The 19,169-nt window shown below is 46.5% G+C and overlaps 1 protein-coding gene across 2 annotated transcripts in view; it reads left to right on the top strand.

Moving 5' to 3' along the window:
* LOC144475498 (protein groucho) overlaps window positions 1-19,169 on the top strand; it is a 170,741-nt gene that overhangs the window by 73,485 nt on the left and 78,087 nt on the right. For both annotated transcript variants that reach the window (XM_078191459.1, XM_078191468.1), the window contains one exon: window positions 3,826-3,870. In XM_078191459.1, coding sequence (XP_078047585.1) covers window positions 3,826-3,870 — 45 coding nt within the window. The remainder of the gene's footprint in view (window positions 1-3,825; window positions 3,871-19,169) is intronic.

The following is a 19,169-nucleotide window of genomic DNA, read 5'->3' as shown; positions in this document are numbered from 1 at the left end:
AAGCAATACCAAACTTTCTACTTACTCCCATTTTTCGTAATCGACAAAAGCAATATTTATTCTGTATAAAAATCCGATTAATTTTCGAAGGAACTTGGCATCGAAATCGAAAAGATCTGGTGGACCTCGAAATGTTCTGGTTCGATTTAATCACCGGCTCGGAGAAAATTCTCTTAACCGTCTTATTTACTAGTCGTGTGTTCTGATGTTCGTTCATTTTTTTACGCCAGCCCTCCTCCCATTACTGTAATCATTCGCAGTATTTTCGTCCGTAATGTTGCACGCATAAGAAATCTAAGTGGCCGTGCAAGCGAACGAATCTGCATTTATTAAGCAAAACCGAGGTCCCGAGAGCAGATGTTTGCGAGATTCTGCCTCCCGTAGGTGAAAATTCAGTTCACCCGCGAGGGAGGTTCGTGATCGGTGTTGGTGTCTCGGGAAAGATATGAGAATCTCTGGCCGGTAGGTGAATTAGTTAAAGCATACCCGGGACAGGATCTTGTACACACGATGTAGAAACGATGTTACGAGAAACCGGTCTTGGACCGTCGCGTACACGCACGATTCACACGCGCGCCGCACCACCATCACACCATCACACCATCACACCATCGCACCGTCACCGTCGAGATCCTCCTCCTCGGCCGCGCGGCCCGCAAAAGGGGTAGGGGGCAGACCGATCCCCGGGTTCGTTTTTCTCATTTTCTCCGGGCGTTTATCCTCCTTCCTGGCGGAGATCTCACATTACGGCTCAATTTGGCCCGGTTTTCGTAATCTCGCTCGATCGATGTAATCTCGGCTCTACCGGCAGCCGTGTACAGACCCTAAAGACCCTCTTCGAAGGGTTCTTTTAGGCGTTATTACGAATTCGAGCCAGCATCTCGGTTTAGGTAACTCGATAATTCGATTAGCCCTTGGGAGTCTTTCTGCTCGGCTTAACCGACTACACGGGGGTATCTCTGGCTTCTATCTCTCCACGTTCTTCCTCGGCTACCCAACGAATGCCTCTCTTCGAGGAATTTCGGGCGTCGTCGAGTCATCGTTTCGCGAACGAAACGATCGTGATCGGTCGCGCGTTGCGCCGTACCTTTGCACTACTTGCACGGGGCGACCAATTATCTTGACGATACTGGAAAATCAGCCAAACAGAAGTTGACTGGTCGATATTTAAAAAATATATTAACTTTAAAATACAATCTATATTCTCGGTACAACAATCGATGCGACTCCTTATTTTTTACGGAAAAATCCTAAGCTATTTATTGCCGAAGATCATTTGCTTTAGAATTATATTGCAATTGTATTTGAACACTTAGCCAAGCTTTGTTTTCAATGAAGTCGTTATGATTAAAAGGACAAATTTTCGCGCTAATCAACGTTGATATCTTAATTTTATTATAATTTCCACGACGTACGAATATTGAACAAAGTCCTCTTAACTAAGATTTTATTTTGAGTCGCCTATAATCCGACGATATCGCTTGTGCCGAAAAATAGAAGGATTAGTGCTAAGTACTATGGTAATAAATATACTAAACATATCTTTTAAACCTGAGATCTTCTACAATAAATGTCTTGATACTTGCATATACTAAATAACAAGCTGATGCAGCTTGGCTCGATGCGATTGGCTCAGCAGAAAGTATGCGATTCCATTTAAGAAAATGCAATCGACCTTCTTTACGCGTCGACTTTGAAAAATTTTACTAATCCTAGATCACGCGCTCTGCGAGACCATATAATTTTTCTTTGTATTTCTATATCCGCCTGGATCGATATAAATGGATCAGCCAGTATAATAGCCGGCGTTAATACGAGCCCCGGTGTTTGATTATCCGCGGTGAATCGATCGGTCGGGATCCTCGAGTATCGCCGGCAGAGCGCGCGTATCGAGCGGTCAGGTGCAATCGAGTCGCGCGTTGCATAATAAGTTGCACCTGAGAGTACACGCGAGTAAGTTTAACCGTTCTCTCGCGCCCCCTCTCCTCCTCCCCTCCGGTATCGTCCCGGCCGCCCCCGGGCCGTTGCCGATGAAATTTATTTATCCTCCCGGCCCGTGGCACAAATTCGGTTTATCTCGATCGCCCCCGATCTGGTTCCCGGGGCTCTCTTTGTATTCGTCGGCCGCGCGAGAGATCGATGTCCCTCGGTAAATTCAATTACGGCCGGTCTCCGACGGCCGAGAGCAAGACGCAAATTTAAAAAGAAAACGATACGATCTGACGCCGGTGTTCCAGTTTCTTTTTCTTCGCGAGTGCGTGCGTGCGCGCGTTCTCGCGAGCTGTGCGCGGGCCGCGTTTATAATCGCGCCGCCAGATTTACTGGAGTGGAACCACCCTTATCTGTACGGCTAAGTGTCGGTAATAGACTACAATGAATATTCCCGGCAGCTGTTCTCGCCGGTTACAAAACAATTTTCTGTAACCCACGCGCGTTCTGTTGCTTTTGAAATATTATTGTATTCGCTGCTGTGGATAAACGAGGCTCTACTTACCAGCGGAACAGCTGGATTTGCACCATCGCTCAGGTGTTATCTAATTTACAAATAGACAATCAGTACTATTGACAATACTGTAACTAGTTGCTTTTATCACATATACTTAATAAAAATTAAAATTACTTGCTATGAATTTTTGTGATCTGAAAATATTACAACACTATTTTCGAATTCGTTATCTATTTATTATTTGTACTTTTTCTACACTTTCTGTCATAAATAATCCATATAATAATAATTATTAATACTATTAGTAATACTGTAAGTATTTTTATTTTTTAAGTCTTACAGTAGTTAAACCAGCATGCTGGTCAAAATTAAGTTACTGTCCTTTAATTGTACATATTAGAGTAAGCTGTCTGATACGAGGTTGCCTATAAAAATAAGTAATGCGGCCTAGAATTTAAGAATGAATAAAGAAGCCTGCAAATATTTTCATTATCCTCGCAAGAGGAGTAATCGAATGAATGCAAATCCGAAAGGTATTCGAACTCAATTACCTCGAGAGCAGTCTCGTATGAAAAAATTTCGCGGTACATTTTCGTCGGACGTTTTCGCATGAAAACAGCCGGTGTTGCAGCTCACGGCACATTTTTCAATGCAACCTGTATACAGGGTGTCGCCAATCGAAAGTACCAAAATTTGCCAAAATGTTCGCGAGATCGGAAGATAGTAAAAGGGTTTTATTTATTCTAGTACTTGGTATTAATATTTACTATAGTACTTAGTATTTATTCTAGTACTTGGTATTAACATATACTATAGCACTTAGTATTAGTATTTATTCTAGAACTTAGTACTAGTATTTTTTTTTAGTACTCAGTACTAGTATTTACTACAGTACTTAGTACTAGTATTTTTTTTAGTACTCAGTACTAGTATTCACTACAGTGCTTAGCACTAGTATTTACTATATTACTTACTACAGTACTACATCAATAAAAAAATACTAAGCATATATATTATTACACTTTCAAAATATATTTCCAAAATTAAAGTATCTGATCCATTCTACTATCCTCTCAAATCTCGGAAGGAAAGACGAATCGTGCCACGGCGTATAAAACGTATCTTGCACAGACCGAACCGCTGGAACACGTTGTCCGAGCGGTGCGGTTTCGACGCGGGACACCCTGTAAATAGCAACGCTCGACAAGGCATGTTGCTCACGTATCCGCGAGACAACACCGGCTTTTACTCGGCGCGCGAGTATTGCGCAAGCATCGCGTTAACGTTTATAACCGCGGCACGCTTCTTTATATTTCCGCCGGTTTATATCTCTCACGTCTAATATATCGTTCCTCTGTTTTTCTTTTTCATGTTCGCAGTATTACGAGATGTCCTACGGGCTGAACGTGGAAATGCATAAACAGGTAAGCCCCCGTTGTTAATTTGAATTTCAAATGAATATCATCGAAGCGCGGCGATAGAAGCCGCTCTGCTCTCGGCGCTCTCTCGTATGAATACCGTCAGCGCGGCCGCGCGTGTCCGTGTGTGTGCGCGAGCGAGCGATTTTACGAGCGCATGCACAGAGGCGGAGCGAGCGCGCTCGCTCGCTCGCTCGCTCGTGTGTGTGTGCGTGCGTGCGTGCGCGTACGCGGCCGGTGTGCACGAACGTGCAACGGTAGCACGAGCACACATCGGTATAGCAATTACTTCGTTGACTTAACGCGCGATAGCACGACGTGTCCGGTGAAATTTATGTTTTCATTCATGACGCGGCTGCGCGCGAGCAATATCCGTGCGGCGACTTACTAATCGCTCGGAAGACCGGCCGCCGGACGGCGGCGGCGACGGCGGCGGGTTTCTCGCGCCGGTTTTCGACCCTTAATTCGAAATTAAAGGGGCGAGCGCGGATTAGGGAGACAATTCCCGTCAGGAGGGGAGGGGTGGACCGGCCGGCTATTGAATAAATATGTAAACAAGGTAATAACATGCAAATCGGCCGCGGGGGGACCACGGGGCTACCGGGGGGGCCGCTTCTTTCGTCGACTTTCCAATGAAGAAAAAGTGCGGGCCGCGTCGCGCGGCGCCGTTCTATTGCGAATTATTGAGCGTATATCACGGGCCCGGTATTCAACGGGAGGGGAGATCGTGATCTATTGGACGAGCGTTCCTTGAATTGGAAAAAGCTCCGGCGGGCGCGAGCGAGGAATTCGAAGCGGGAGCCGGGGATTTTAAGATATTATTCGGCTGTTCGGGAATAAATTGCGGATTTGGATCGTCGCTGTATGCCGAGTTGGTAGTTTCGTTTGAAATTAATTTATGTTGCTCTACAATTTTTCGGAGATCTTGCGCGATTTATTTTATAGAGCTCAAATCACGACATTTAGAGCGAGTCGCGGCTTTTCCTTCGCTGTATAATAATTCGCGGTGGTCTTTTTTTGTTGCACTTTTAAAAGCAGCATTTACCGTCTTCGTATCGAAATATTGCAGCAATTAGCTTTTGTGATTATGTTAATTTATGAGTCAAATTAATTGTTTCATAATTATGATTATAAGTTGAATTAAACACTAATCGATAGAACGATTTTTATTCTTTTAAATAATATATTTTTCGAGAAATTTTAATGAAAAATGTCTGGTACAAATATAGTACATTAAGCTTTAGCAATCTATTTTAAGACATTCTATAATATTTGCTAGTAATAAATTTCTGATCGAACAAAATTCAACCACTGTTCAGACTAGAATAAATTTTTAGAAAACAAAGCTTGAAAGTCGCTAAATACATATTACAAGAAACAATAATGTTACTTCGTTTGATAAGGAAACGAAGAAGAACGGTGGTTATTAATTTCGAAATTTTGCAGAGGTATAAAGTACCTTCAGCGTTTTCTGCTTCTTGCGTTAATTTTGGCATGCTCGTAATAATAAAAGCATTGTGTTCACCGGCGAGGGAAGTTCCGCGGAATAGTATCGTTTTACACTCTTACGCCAATTAGAAGTTGAGGCTCTTTTCGCTGTTGCAACGTAAAGGTAAAGTTCGTTTCAGGTCAGAGTATTTTAGCCGTGCCGTAGGAACTGCCGCTTGAAAAAGATGATAAGACACGTTAACAAGTGTAAGTTGAGAAAGCCGTAAAATAGTTTAGCAAAGCAAAATTTGAAATTAACTCTCCTCGGGCTAGATGAAGCCTAATTTTATTTTATCGTGTCCAAAAGGTGCTACGTGAAAAATACAAAATGTATACGAATTAGTTTATTTTATCAAAATAGACAATACACTGAAACCTAATTTTGACAAAGATAAAATACAAAACCTATTGCGATTTACTAAAAGAAAAAATCGAAATCCTGAAAATGATGTTGTAAAGATATGCCTTCTCATAGCTAACAACCATGCAGCTGGCGATGTAAAACCATTAAACCTCTGCGGTTGTATACCTACTCTCGACCACAAAAGCTATTTATGTTTCTTTATTTTTTTCATAAAATTAAAACATATTGTTTCGCGATATATCTAAACTGTAAAAAAGAATTAATAAATATCGAATCTCCTACTTAGTCTCGCATATTATATCTCACTGTTCGTTCAACGAAAATTAATTCCGACCGGCACAACACACACGTACAAACCGCAAAGGGATACTTAAAACAAAAGGAACTAATTTCGCGACGATCCAATCGCGAACGCGTCGGAATCGGAATCTAAAGTCCCCGCCGTGATTGCTCTATTTCTTCGCCGCCTCGCTTTGATGCGCTGTACGTATTCCCGGGGATTTGTTGCGAGCGCCGAAAGAAAAATGGCGCGACGCCGCCTGTATATTCTTGGTAATGCTTTCCCCTTAATGGCCTGGACGATCTGTTTGCCGAGTAAACAGGCAGAAATAGAATCGGAAGGAGCGCGTCTGATACCGTGAATTAACCCGGGGAACTTGGAAGGAAGGAAAGGAAAGGAAAGGAAGGAAGGAAGGAAGGCCTTTTTCCAAGGCGACAGAATTCCCGCATCGAGGAACGTTTTTCCGATATTAATAAAGACAAAGATCCGCGCGCAGCCGATTTCCATCGCAAAGATCCTTCGGGACGTGTTTTTCTACCGGGCTCCATCCATATTCATCGCGTCGATCGGCCGATTTGAATTTCTCGTTTTCTCGTCGCGCAGTCGTGATCGCCATTGTAAATACCGATTTTTCCCTTCTGTCACGTCCTTCGTCGCTCCCTCGTCTTTCCTCGAACGCGACCGATGGAAAAGAGATGAAGAAAGCGAGTCGGAGAGTGCGAGAGAGAGAGAGAGAGAGAGAGAGGGGGAAGGAAGGGAGAAAAACTGCGGTATAATTTGTTGGCGGCGAGACAGGACCAAAAGCGGAACGAAGGCTCGGGCCAGAAGAGAAACGTCGTATTTCATTTCGCGCTCGGTTTTACGACATTCCGGACATTAATGTCGTCAATTACCGTGCACGTCTTCGTCCGTTTTTACCGGACCGATTCATTTACGAGGGGGGTCCCCCCTCCTCCGATCATGAAAATTTATCGACTTGGCGGGCGAACAGCGAAACCGTCGCGGAACGCTTTATATCTTGCGCCGTCGTCGATCTTTTAACAGAAACTTTCTTACCGGGCAGGGGAAGGTGGAGGGCGGAGAGCGGAGCGTACGGTTCTTGCCGCGGCTCCGGGAATAGACAGTTCCGTCAGATATGGCGAATAAAACGGGAAAGAGGTCTGACACGACGAGAATCTATCTGGTACAAACCCATCCCGGAATCTCGATCACGAATTCTCACGACCGACAGGATAAATAGCCCACTTTTTCCTTCTTCCTCTCGATTTCAACCGACCCATTTGTCTCTCTCTTTCTCCTCCCTCCTTCTCTCTATCTTTCTCCTCGCTCTCTTTCTCTCTTTATCTCTGTTTCTCTTTCCTTCCTTCTCTTACACCGTTTCCATCCTCCTCGCGCTTTTACGATCATTCTCTCCTTACCTCTTCGCCACTCTTCCGTAAGTCAGCTCCGAGCGTAGACGTGCCGGGAATAATGCTAGCGTTTATTGAATATTTTCCAGCCGGCCCCGTTATTTCCTTCTCTCCCCATCCTCGCTTCCTTCCTCCGCCTTCTCTGTCTTCGCCGGCTTCTTCGCTCGCGCCGTTCCGTCCGGATGCGCCCCTCAAATCGTAAATCGGGCTTCGTGTCGGTGTCGGGACCGAGGGGGAGAGACCGCGTCTCTCTCTCTCTCCGGCGCACGGTAGGCCGTCGCGAACCCGTTTATCGCGTCCGGAATGAAATTTTTTGGTATTGCATACCGAAAATACTTTTGTATACGTTTATCGGCAACCCTTCGAGCATTTGAAATCGAATTTTAATTAATTGTATATTCGGGGATGTTAGGCTAAAGTGACAAAAGTCGGAAATTTAAGCAAAAATTTACATTCTAAGAATTTATGAAGGATATTAGTATTAATAGGTTTTAATTTAATTAATTTGAAGAATTTAGAGAATTTAAAGAATTTTAAGAATTTAAAAAATTTTAAAAATTAGAGGAATTTAAGAAAATTAAAGAATTTAAATATTTAGATGCCCGTCAAAGTTACACAAATTTTAGAAAACGCACAGGCTTGGTAACTTCTACAAATTTTAACCCTTTGCACTCGAAGCTATTTTAACTGTAAATATGAAATAATATTCCCGACTCATAGTACATTTCTATTCTATGCAATAAAGTGCACTTTTATGCGCATGAAATTGTTTTTTTGCGACTCGTAGCAACAGTTTCACTACTCAACAATTTTTCAGATCTAAACCTTATTGTTATAAAAATGATTTTGCAACGTAACAGAATAATTTTAGTGGTTCCCCAGAGTCACCATTCGAGTGCAAAGGTTTTATACAGAAAATTTCCAAAACAAGATCTATATTTTTAATAAATTTCTAAATACACACACTTCACGATCAATATATATTTTTAACTTGATAATATTATAGCCATCGCCGAGGCGAATTCAATGAGCCGCTATATTGTGATCTCAGCGTGGTAATAACGTTAAAATAATTTCGGACACCGATAAACGGGTTTGCGGGCCCACCGTGCGGCGTTCCGTGCCTCGCGACGGACACGGCGAGGCAGCAGAAGGGAACGGCCGGGGACGATTCATAAATTAGCCGGCGGGCCGAGGGCATCGAAAATGGAAGGAGCCCGAGAAGTTTTGTGCGGAGGAACACGCGGACACGCGGCCCCCGGGGAAAGACAGGAGGCGCGGCCCTCCCCGTTGGCCACCGCTCTCGGCCGCTTCTTTTTTCTCCCTGCCGACCGGTCTGCTCGCGTTACACGTTCAATAAATCCCCGGCTGATTTACGCCCGGAGCCCCGCGTATGCGTTATTTTATCGGGGGGGAGAGAGAATAGCGCCCCGGAGTCCTTCGCCTCGCCGTCGAAAGAGTAGTCGGTTCCCGAGGATCCCGGATCCCTGTCGCGTTCCGAGGATCGTTAGCCGGCTTATCACGCCGAACACTCGGTGTCCGACGGATTTCGAGGCGTATTCCACACCGTTACCGATTATCTGTCGCTGCTTCGACTGGCTCCTTCGGCAACATTTATTCCCACGAGACGTACAATGCACTGTAAAAAAAATATTTCACCGTGAAATTGGTGCAAGAATTTTACGGCAACTTTTTATAGATGTCTGATGATAGTCGAGACATGACGTTTTTATACACCCTCCTTATTGCCCGAACAGCTGCATTATTATCCCCTTGCAAATACGACTCCTTCCACGCTGCGTTGATTAGCACTTATTTGTCCTTAATAGGACCAGATAATATTTGTCTTTTGTATCACCTTTATTTCTTTTCGTTTCTCGACTTTAATAACAAAAGAATTCAATTTGATTTCGATTTAGAAGAAATTAATAATTTATTAATTTAGTAGATCTTGCGTGAAATCTTTATCACGAGTTTCATTTGTAATTATAGCGCAAGGGGTTAAGATGGAATTTTCTTCTTCAATTATTATATTGATGTAATTATGAATTCCCTGTTCAATTTAAATTGTTCGATTATTCGTCATTATCATATAAATATTATTTCCAGGTATACAAATTATACCGTCGAACAAGTAGAAAAATATAACAATGAATCGTAAAGAGAAGCACGGTTAAAGCTCAATGCATAATCAGCGGTAATATTTCAGTTAGAAATATTTTCGCTTCCTCGAAAATGAAGTTACGTATATCGTTTCAACTAAAATTAATCTTTCGCTCGCTCGTCGGGGGTTCACCGCGTTAAACAGTCGCGGCGTTAATTGTCGAGACGTTGGCACGTGATTAATGGGGACAAAGGCTGGCGGGGATAGGTCGACTGTCTCGCGGAAAGTCGGCTCCGCGGATAGGGAAGCAATCATCGCAGACGTTTTAACCAGGTTCCGAGGTTGTTCCGCGCGGGTCGGTGTTCCGGAGCGCGGTCGATTTTCGCGGGGCTGCTCGGCCTCGGCGATCCACCCTTCGTTTTAACGAGCGTGTATCCGTTGCCGCGCGCATCGATGCGAGACCAGTGATTCGAGACGACAATTATCGTGCAGGTATAACAGGAAAACGTAACAGGTCGGCTGCGGTTTGATGGATGATGATGATGACGGTAATTGTCGGGAATTACCCGACGTTAATTACATCCAAGCGAAATCGAGCGCGTTTACACCGCCATTCGCAGACACTTACCAGACTGACCGACCGACCGACCGCGTTAATACACGCCCGATAAATTCGATTCGAAATGTCCGCGCGCGCGTTTCCCGTCCCCGACATTTTGCACTGCCTGCGTGCCGCGGCGGCCGACGTCGCGCCCCCCTCCCTTCGACGACCCCGCCACCCCCGCCGCCACCGCCGCCGCCGCGCGTCATTCGATCTGTTACTCATCTCGCAGTCCACCCTCGTCGCCTCGTTTTCGCTGCCAATTTTTTGCACCCTCCCCGTCGTCGTCGTTGCCGTCGCTGTTGTTGTTGTTGTTGTTGGTTTTTTCCGTGCGGTTTTTTTCCCTCTGTGCTCTTTTTTTTTTTTATTTCCATGACGAACGACAACACGCCGGCTCGTCATAAACGCGCCACGATTAATCGCCCCGACGAAAATCGTCGAGGGTTGGGCGTTCGGGGGGAGGGAGGCGGTGAGGGGGGCGGCGCGCGGGCTGCCTGGCGGCTGGCTCCGCTTTTATAAACGCGATCAGGCACGAAATTGTGCCGCGGAAATACGATCGTGTAAACAGCTTCTGACACGTCCGCTATCGAAATTTTACAATGGACATCGGGACGCGCGCGAGCCTCGTAACTCGATCGCGCGTGGAAACGCGCGATTTCGTATCGGATGTCGCACCCCACCCCCCTTCCCCCCTCCCCTCACCAGTCGAACCGTTCCACCGCGATACCCCACGCGATCGTTCCATCGGGGATATCGTTCGCTCCGATAACGATTCTTATTATTTATGGAGAGAAAATATCGCTGCGCGCTAATGCATCACGATTGCCGGGCAATGTCTCGCGGCTCTATGGAATTATGCCGCCGCTGCTGCTGCTGCTGCTGCTGTTGTATGTTCCGTTTCTTGAATCCCCGTGCTCGGTAATTCTAGATCACTCGCTCCTTCAATGGAAGTGGAACAACGATGAGGTCACGAGATAGACCCATTGTAGGCTGCCACTGACTTGCACTTTGTTCAATTTCTGTTCGTGATTGTGCACCGCCTTTTCCGCGGAACCGAAGATGACGTTCGCCTTGTTCCTTACCAGACGCGTTTACGTGATTGCGACGCTATCTGGCTGTCTCGTAAGCTTTGCTATTAACCCTTTACACTTGGCGACTCCGGAGCGATGATGACATTTGTTGTGACATTTTGGAAAGAATCATTACGTTGTTATGTTTGTCTGTATTTGATAAATTGTGAAATAATAGAAATCTTCTATAAGCATCAAATAAAAATGATTATAATAATAGAAATACTATGGGTTGAAAAATTGTCTTCACTTTGGAAGTAAAATAGCCTTGAGTGCAAAAGGTTAACCGTGTCAGACTCTATTAGTCCATGCATTTATTCGAACACTTGAAAATGATCAAATTCGTTCTGTTACTTATAGTAATTGCTAGCCAGCGGGTTTTATAAATTCATAACGAAGCTAGGTAAATCAAATGCGAAATCATTGTTTAAAGAATTTATACCTATGAAATAATACAATTTCAAAAATCTATTTTTCCCAAACTCTTCGTCTTTGGAATAACTAAAAATCAACGATCAGTCTAGGTCGATAACCGAAAACAATTTTCATGCAATATTAACTTCTTTTTAGCCGAAAACATTTTAACTCTAAATCCAAAATAGTTCCTCCAACAACATCATTTCTTTTTTATATAATTTATTGTATTTTAAGGGTAATCGACTTTTGTGACTAACACCATATTAGCCTCTATTTTTAGCCCTATCAAATACGAACGAATGGACGATGCAAAAATGATTTTGAAATGCGATACAACAACTTTTAGTGTCTCCGAGTCATCGCTCGATTTCAAAGGGTTAAGCCTAGCCGCTCCGATTAGTCGAAAAATTCTAACCAGCGTGACAGGAGACCGGCGTAAATAATAATCCTCTGCGGAACAGTCGGTATAATTCGCGATACTATCGTTCTACGATCGCGCGTTTTTATTCGCAGCCAGCGAGCCGTATAGTAAATGTTTTCGGGCATTACTCTCGATTTTGCTAAAGCTATTACCGACGATTCCGCAGCTGCAATACGTGTCGAGCAGTCGGAAAATTCACGCATGAAAAGTACCGGCGGCCACCGAGAGTGATTCGATTTCGTTGTTTTGCGCTCGACTCGTTGCCTCCCTCTCCATCGGGCCGCGCGCCCCCGTTCGCCCCTCGCCCTCGCCCCCCCGCGCGCGCGCGGCCATCCCCCGGCCGCTGGCCCCCGCCGGGCTCGCGCGCCGTGTTCAACCCCGTATAGTCTGCTCATTATTCATTTATCGGTTTAACGAGTACATCCGCGAAAAAGCGTTGCAAAATACCCGGCAGGTCGGTCGATACCCGGCGCGACCACCCTCCAGTATTTCCTCTACTAATTTCCATCCCCCCCCCCCCCCCCCCCCCCCCCCGTTTCGATTGCTCGCGCGTCGCACTACGATTCCTCGTATCGCGATTTTTCACAATTCAATACCCGGCCACCGGCCGATCTCCTCTGCCCCGTTGAAAATTCATTTCGTTGATTAAATCGTAATCCGTCGGATAATAATATTTTACATTCGCATTACGAAAGAACGCTTCCGCAACGGTGGCTCCCGCTTCCGCCCCCCGTGCACGCGGCGCGAGCGAGACGGGGAGAGGGTGGGGGTAGCGCGCGCGAGGCCGAGGGAACACAAAGGTCCCCGGGCGCGGCGTGTCACTCTTTCCTGGGAGAGAAAGAAATACATAAAAAAAGGATGTCGCCCGTGGAATCTCGTCAGGTGCTTCATGAATAACCTCTCAAAACCGTCCGGCGGCGCGATTTCTTCCCTCCCCCCTGTGGCCCCGTCCCGCTCGCTCGCCCTATCTATCCCGCCTCTCTGCCGAGGGTAACCTAATACACGGTGGCACGGTCGTCGGGGTCCCCTCCGTGCTCTTTCTCTTTCCGCGCACGTCCGTCTGCGTGTACGTTGGTCATCGCTTTTTCCACTTTTTATTGTGTCTGCAGCGCCACTGGTTTGGTCGCCTGGGCCGCGGAGGCGGAGAAGCAGATGGAGATTGAGAGAGAGGGGACGGCGGTGGCGAGAGCGAGAGAGAGATAAAGAGAGAGGGAGAGGGAGAGAGAGAGACGGCACGCGGAGAAAGAGAGAAAAAATGGCGGGCTGTGGTCGGGGCGGTGGGAGCGAGGGGGGAACGAATAGTACGCCAGGGAAAACGTGGTGCACGTCGACGGGGACGTCGGCCGGGGAGGGTGAATCGGTGATGAGAGGAGGGTGGGAACGGCGAGGGGGCGGGGGGAGAGAGGGGGCGGGTTGCGAGGGCTGCTCGGGGGGGAAAAAACGAAGAGCAAAATTCGCTATCGGAAAAATCGAGCTCTACGTGCCGCCGCCGCCACTGCCGCCGCCGTCGACCTCTCCACGCACACATGTTGCCGACCCACCCCGTTGCACCCTCCCGTCCTCCTCTGCCCGTGCCGTCTTGCTCCCGCCGCGTGCTCGCGCGCCTTGCTCCTCTTCTAATCGTCGGCCGGTCCTCTCTCGTTCCTTCTTCCGTCCCTCTTCTTTCCGCCCACCGGGCCGCCTCGCCCGGCGCTGCATCCGTGTAACTTCGATCCCATGTATCTTCTTTCTCTGTTCGCCGGCCAGGACACAGTCCCGAACACGCGGAGACGTGTGCATTGTGTGGCTTGGCACGGCCACGGAGAACGAGTCGCAATATGTGCACGATAAAATATACACAGAAATGTCCTACCCGCTGCTACGTACGTCTACATCCTTTTTCTCCGTCCTCCCACCCCTCCTCTCCCCTCCCCTCCCCTCCGCTACCTCCCGCCTCATTCGTTTCGCTCGCGCGCACCTTCGCCCTCGATCGAGCCCCGGTGCGCGAGTATTATGGCGTACCTATACGGCGCGGCCTCCGCCGTCACGCCGCACCGCCTCTTTCAACACACGGGGACCTGCAATACCGATGGGGTTCCATGTACCCAATACACGTCCTCCATGCTCGCGATCTCTCAACACGATAAGTCCTTTCAACCGGCACCGGCTTCGACTTCTTCTCTCTCTCTCTTTCTCTGTTTCTCTCTCTCACATACATACACACGCACGCACACCGCCTCTCTGATCCTTTCTCCGTTTCACCCACCACCCCGCCGCTCCCCGCCTCGCCGCGACGCTCGCAGTTGTACCCTGTACCACCGCCCCGTGCTCGTCCTCTTTTTCCTCGCCGATAGGAAGGATGTTACTCGGAGACGACGCGACCGAGGAGGAAGGTTTTATCCGGAGCAACTTAGGTTTGCCTGGCTGGAAATACCGCACGAATTGAGCCGACTTTCTTTCTCTCCGCCTCCCCCTCCTGCCCCCCACCCCTCTCCCCCGGATGTTCTTTCTCTCCGGCATCGACCACCCTCCGCCTCCTCCTCTTCCTCCTCCTCCTCCTCCTCTTCTGGCATCCTTGAATAGGATGCCATAGCCAATTCTGTTTTCCAGTCGAACGAAAGAAGGAGCCTCTACCGTCCGCGGATCAGCGCGACGACTCCTTACCGCGGATGTATTACGGATTTTCTATACTTATTCCTGGCTCTTATCGGATCCTCTCGGTAATCAGATCGAGTGCCCTCGCCCGGCAGGAAGTCACGCCGGATGCTGTCGACCGGGACGGACAAATTTTCTGTCGATAAATCCGCGCGACTACTTTCGCGAATCGTCGTCGCCGGATCGCGCGCCGTGTTTCGTTTAATACGGCGAACATTGAAAACGTGGGAGCTTCCGGTCGACGTGATTTTAGTTTGGCGGGTGGGCTGGCGACATTTTCATGTATCAGGGGTCACGGCTTTGATGGCATGTTCGAAGTGATTCTGAAGATTCGGAGTTAGGTTGATTAGAACATGTTTATCGTTAAATAGGATTAATGGATACACGTTCACTGGAAATTGGGTATATGAGATACTTGGATGGACGAAAATTACACAAGTAATCTCATGGAACAGCTAGTTACTCCAATACCTATTAAAAGAATTTTAATGCAGAAAATGTTCCCGTTCGCGGACACGGAACTATGTTTAACAGATTAAATTAACTTCAGAATTAAACCAGTCAAAATGCCTGATTTCTGATTTTATTAATTCACAATTCCAGATACATATATTTTTGTAAATAATGTATACATGAAGTTCAATGCTGAGATACATATTATAATATAAATCGTTGACAGTTTATATAAATCTAATGTTGTCGTTGTTAGAAAATAATACATATTGTTCACGTTTAAAGCTCGTTATTTCTGAGCTTAAGTAATAATTAAACTAAATGCAAGCTATTAAAAAGATGAGAGGTAAATAATTTATCATTGTTCGTCTTTTTCTCATTGATCAATGTTTCCATCTATCATCATGAAATATTATGATGTTTATTATAGAAACAGTTTGGAAGCTTCGCATTATGTAAAGATCGAAGCTTAAATTCGGTATCCTCTGTGGCACTCGAAGGATTTTTAACTATAAATAAAAAGGATTGATAAAATTACAGTTAAAATATTCATATCTCTTTTAGCCAGTTCTTCTAATAAAACCTTAATTTTTGCAACTCGAATATCTCACGAGTTGCTTCGATATTTTTACTCCAGCCAGGTAACAGCAGGTCAATCAAATTCACCCCAATTTGTTCTCGAAGCATATATATCCTCGAATCACAGCTACGGCTGAACCGAACGCCGGCACGAGTGAATGATACCGCAGTTAGAGTTAAACCAGTGACATCTGATAGCTCATCCGAAGATCGTTAGCAGCAGTTCTTGTCGCAATTAGTTCGATACCATTAAACCCGGGTAGCGTCGCTCTCGTCAAAGGCCGCGCTTAAAGACGCCGGTTTTTCTGCTATTCCGCCGCGAGGTAAAAAGCTACGTGAACAGACTATAATTAGTAGTAGGAATAGCGGATCACGTTGAGTTTCCGCGACGGTAACCGTAGCCGAAGGGGTCGCGGCAATCGGTTAAGCGAAAATTACCGTCGACGACTTAACGCCGTAAACGGGGGCGTCGGGCGTCAGGCGTGTTACGCTGCGTCGGATAACCCTCGAGGTCATTAACACGTGAGCATCTTCGATCGCGGCGCGGATAGGCGCAGCACCCGGCAAACTCTCTCTCTCTCTCCCCGTCGCCGCCATGAATTTTTATCGGTCGCTGTTTCGCTTTTACATCGCTCTTAAGATTCCCGGAAGTTCGACGGTACCGACGGTCTCCGCCGGGACACACGAGTGCCGCTTAATTCTCGATCCCCCGAACGGCCACTTAAATTTCGCGCACTAAAACCCGCCCCCTCTCGGGAAACAGTCGTTAACTCGAGACGTGGTCAAAAGGCGTTCCTCCTCTCCGGACCGCTAACGGGCCCGCTCTCGGGGATTTAAGTACCGTGCGGATACTCCCGCGAGTACGCGTCCGATATGTACAGATGGCGATAAAAGCGCGCGCGCGCGCCCCGTCTAACCCCCGGTGGGGCGTGAACAATGGGGACCGACGAACAATAAAATCACCGACTTGGAATTTTTCAAAAGATTATAAAATTATACGAGTGTAGTTCCCGTGTGGCTCCCGCGCGATCTCGCCGTACACCGTTTCAATGGTTTTCGTGAAATTAGATTTTTATTTAACCCGTTCAATGGGGAATTAACGTTTCGTATTTTGACATTTTTGGGAAATGTAGGAATCAAATATTGTACGAAGTATTAATGACACGAATTCAAATTAATATCTAGTGTATATTAATAATAATAATTATCTATTACTTATTAATAATAGCTATTATCTATTACTCAATAATAATGATTATCTATTACCCATTAATAATAACTAACTATTATAGTCGGTCGTCCAATAAAATATATACCATAACGCGCTTTACCGTCTTTATTAAGCCATCAAAATTTATTTCCATACTCTACAATTTAATAAGTAAATCACCGCTTCGAAATCCTTGATGCAGTAAAAGCGAAAAACACGTGAACGAAATCTGTTAAATCCGAAAATATAAGGTGGTATTTTTGTGAACGAGCGCAGCGTCGGTCGCGACGTTGCCATCGCAAATTAGACACGAGTCAATGAAATCCGCTAAATCGGGAAGCCGGATATTTTTGCAGCGAACCGTAGCTACGGGTTTCCGAAGTTGTTGTCAGCGCCGGAACTGCTTTTATCAGAAGTGTGCCGCTTTTACGAGTCGTTCCTCTCTTTCCGGCACGGATCCGCTGCTTCCCAAGACACCGCCGGGGAGACACTTCGTCTCACTTCATTCCGTTTCCATCCGTTGCTCGTTTCTGCTTTCGAGTCCCCCGGTCTTTCGGCGAGTGACTCGCAGGAAGCTGTAAAACTCCTTCGAGTGTCGTCTTGCATTTAGTGCATGCGCGGTCATGCAGTTGCAACGTAGCGGGTGGAACGAAAATAAACCGACTAATGTAAAAATTATTAAGCCAAATCGAGCCTTGTAATTTATTGAAATAATTCCACTGACGAAAATTACATTCTTTGTTGCATAGAATGTTATAATAGCGAAATAATGTAAAAATGTTATTATATAATATAAAATAGGCAATGATAGGAAAGTTGAAAAATGGTAATAATAAAATAGTAATGAACGGAGGTAGAATTAAATCATTAGTATTAATATGAGACTTATTTTAGAATAATAAACGAAATAGGATAGTGTGTAGTGACGACAATAATAAAGTAGTAGTAATAATAGTAATAGTAGTAATAATAATTATAATAAAAATAACAAGACTAGTAATACTAATTACAATAGAAATAACAAGAAGATTAAGAATTGAAGACGTTCACGCAGCAAATTTTATAATCGGAACAAGCATTAATCTTCTCATGTACGAGTCGTGCAATTATTCCCCAAATGAAATGCAAAACGCGTAAACAGTTCGAACGAAGTTCACAGTTTCTACGCTGTTAATTTCCTGCAGCGTTCATCATCCGCCCGTTCCAAATAGAAGCAGAAGACCGCGTGGGACGCGAACGGCCGGATTTATCGGCGCGCGGATCATTTCGCCGGTCCGGAAAAAGTGTCGCTATCGATCGCTCGAAATAATAACGGTAATTTGTTCCGTAGCCGGGCAGGGGAACTCTTTCTCCCCGGGTAGCACGGGTATATTCTAAATCATGAGCGATAAGCTACACCTAAGCCGCCCGGTATTTGCATTTAATTAATCCCGGGGGGAGCTTCGGGTGGTATTTTCGAGACACCCTGTGGGCATATTTATGTACTCGCGTCGACTACCAGGCGGTCTCCAGACCCTCCTTACCCGGCTTTATGCTCGACGTTTCGCACTTTTATCGATGCAGGGGTGTTAGCATTATGCCGGCTATCAACGAGGGGGTGGAACGGAACACCCTTTGGCCTTCTCGCGCCCAGGGAGTCGTTAAGAGGTCACCCCCGCCCTCCCTCCCTCCCCCGGGTCGCGTTCCCCTCGCCGCCCGTTCCTCTTCATCCCCACCCCATCTGCTCTCGATTCTTCTCTCTTTCCTTCGACCTTTTTTCCCATCCCCCTCCCACCTCTCTTTCTGGTGCTCGCAGCAACCTCGTTCCTGGAACAACAGGAACGTTCTCTAACGTCGAGGGGAAACCGAGGAACGGTGAAAAGCGAGAGAGAGAGAGAGAGAGAGAGAGAGAGAGAGAGAGAGCGTGGATCGTTTGAATTCGACGGCGGTGCGCCGGTCGATCGTTAAGGTCGAATTCTCCATCGTCCGCGGAGTCGCGGCCGGAATTAATTTTATCCGCGCAGCGGAAAGAATCGCCTTACCGCGTTTTCTACCCGCCGCGCGAAATCCCGGCGAAAGTTCGGCCGTTCCGTCGGGGGGAAAACAGTCGTCCCGGTTAATGCACGATCGGATTACCCGCGCTCGAGAACAACCGACCGGGGCTGTGTTATTTAAACGTGGCCGGCGTAACGAACTCGAAGCGAAAAATGGTCGGGGAGGCGCCGAGGAAACGACGGGGCCTTTGAGGAATGGCTTTGCCAAGTGGATCGTGGAAATGCGCGCCGCTACCACCACC

Source organism: Augochlora pura, chromosome 2 (genome assembly GCF_028453695.1).
Source record: "Augochlora pura isolate Apur16 chromosome 2, APUR_v2.2.1, whole genome shotgun sequence".
Classification (NCBI taxonomy): Eukaryota; Metazoa; Arthropoda; class Insecta; order Hymenoptera; family Halictidae; genus Augochlora; species Augochlora pura.
This window is presented reverse-complemented; position numbering and strand designations above follow the sequence as displayed.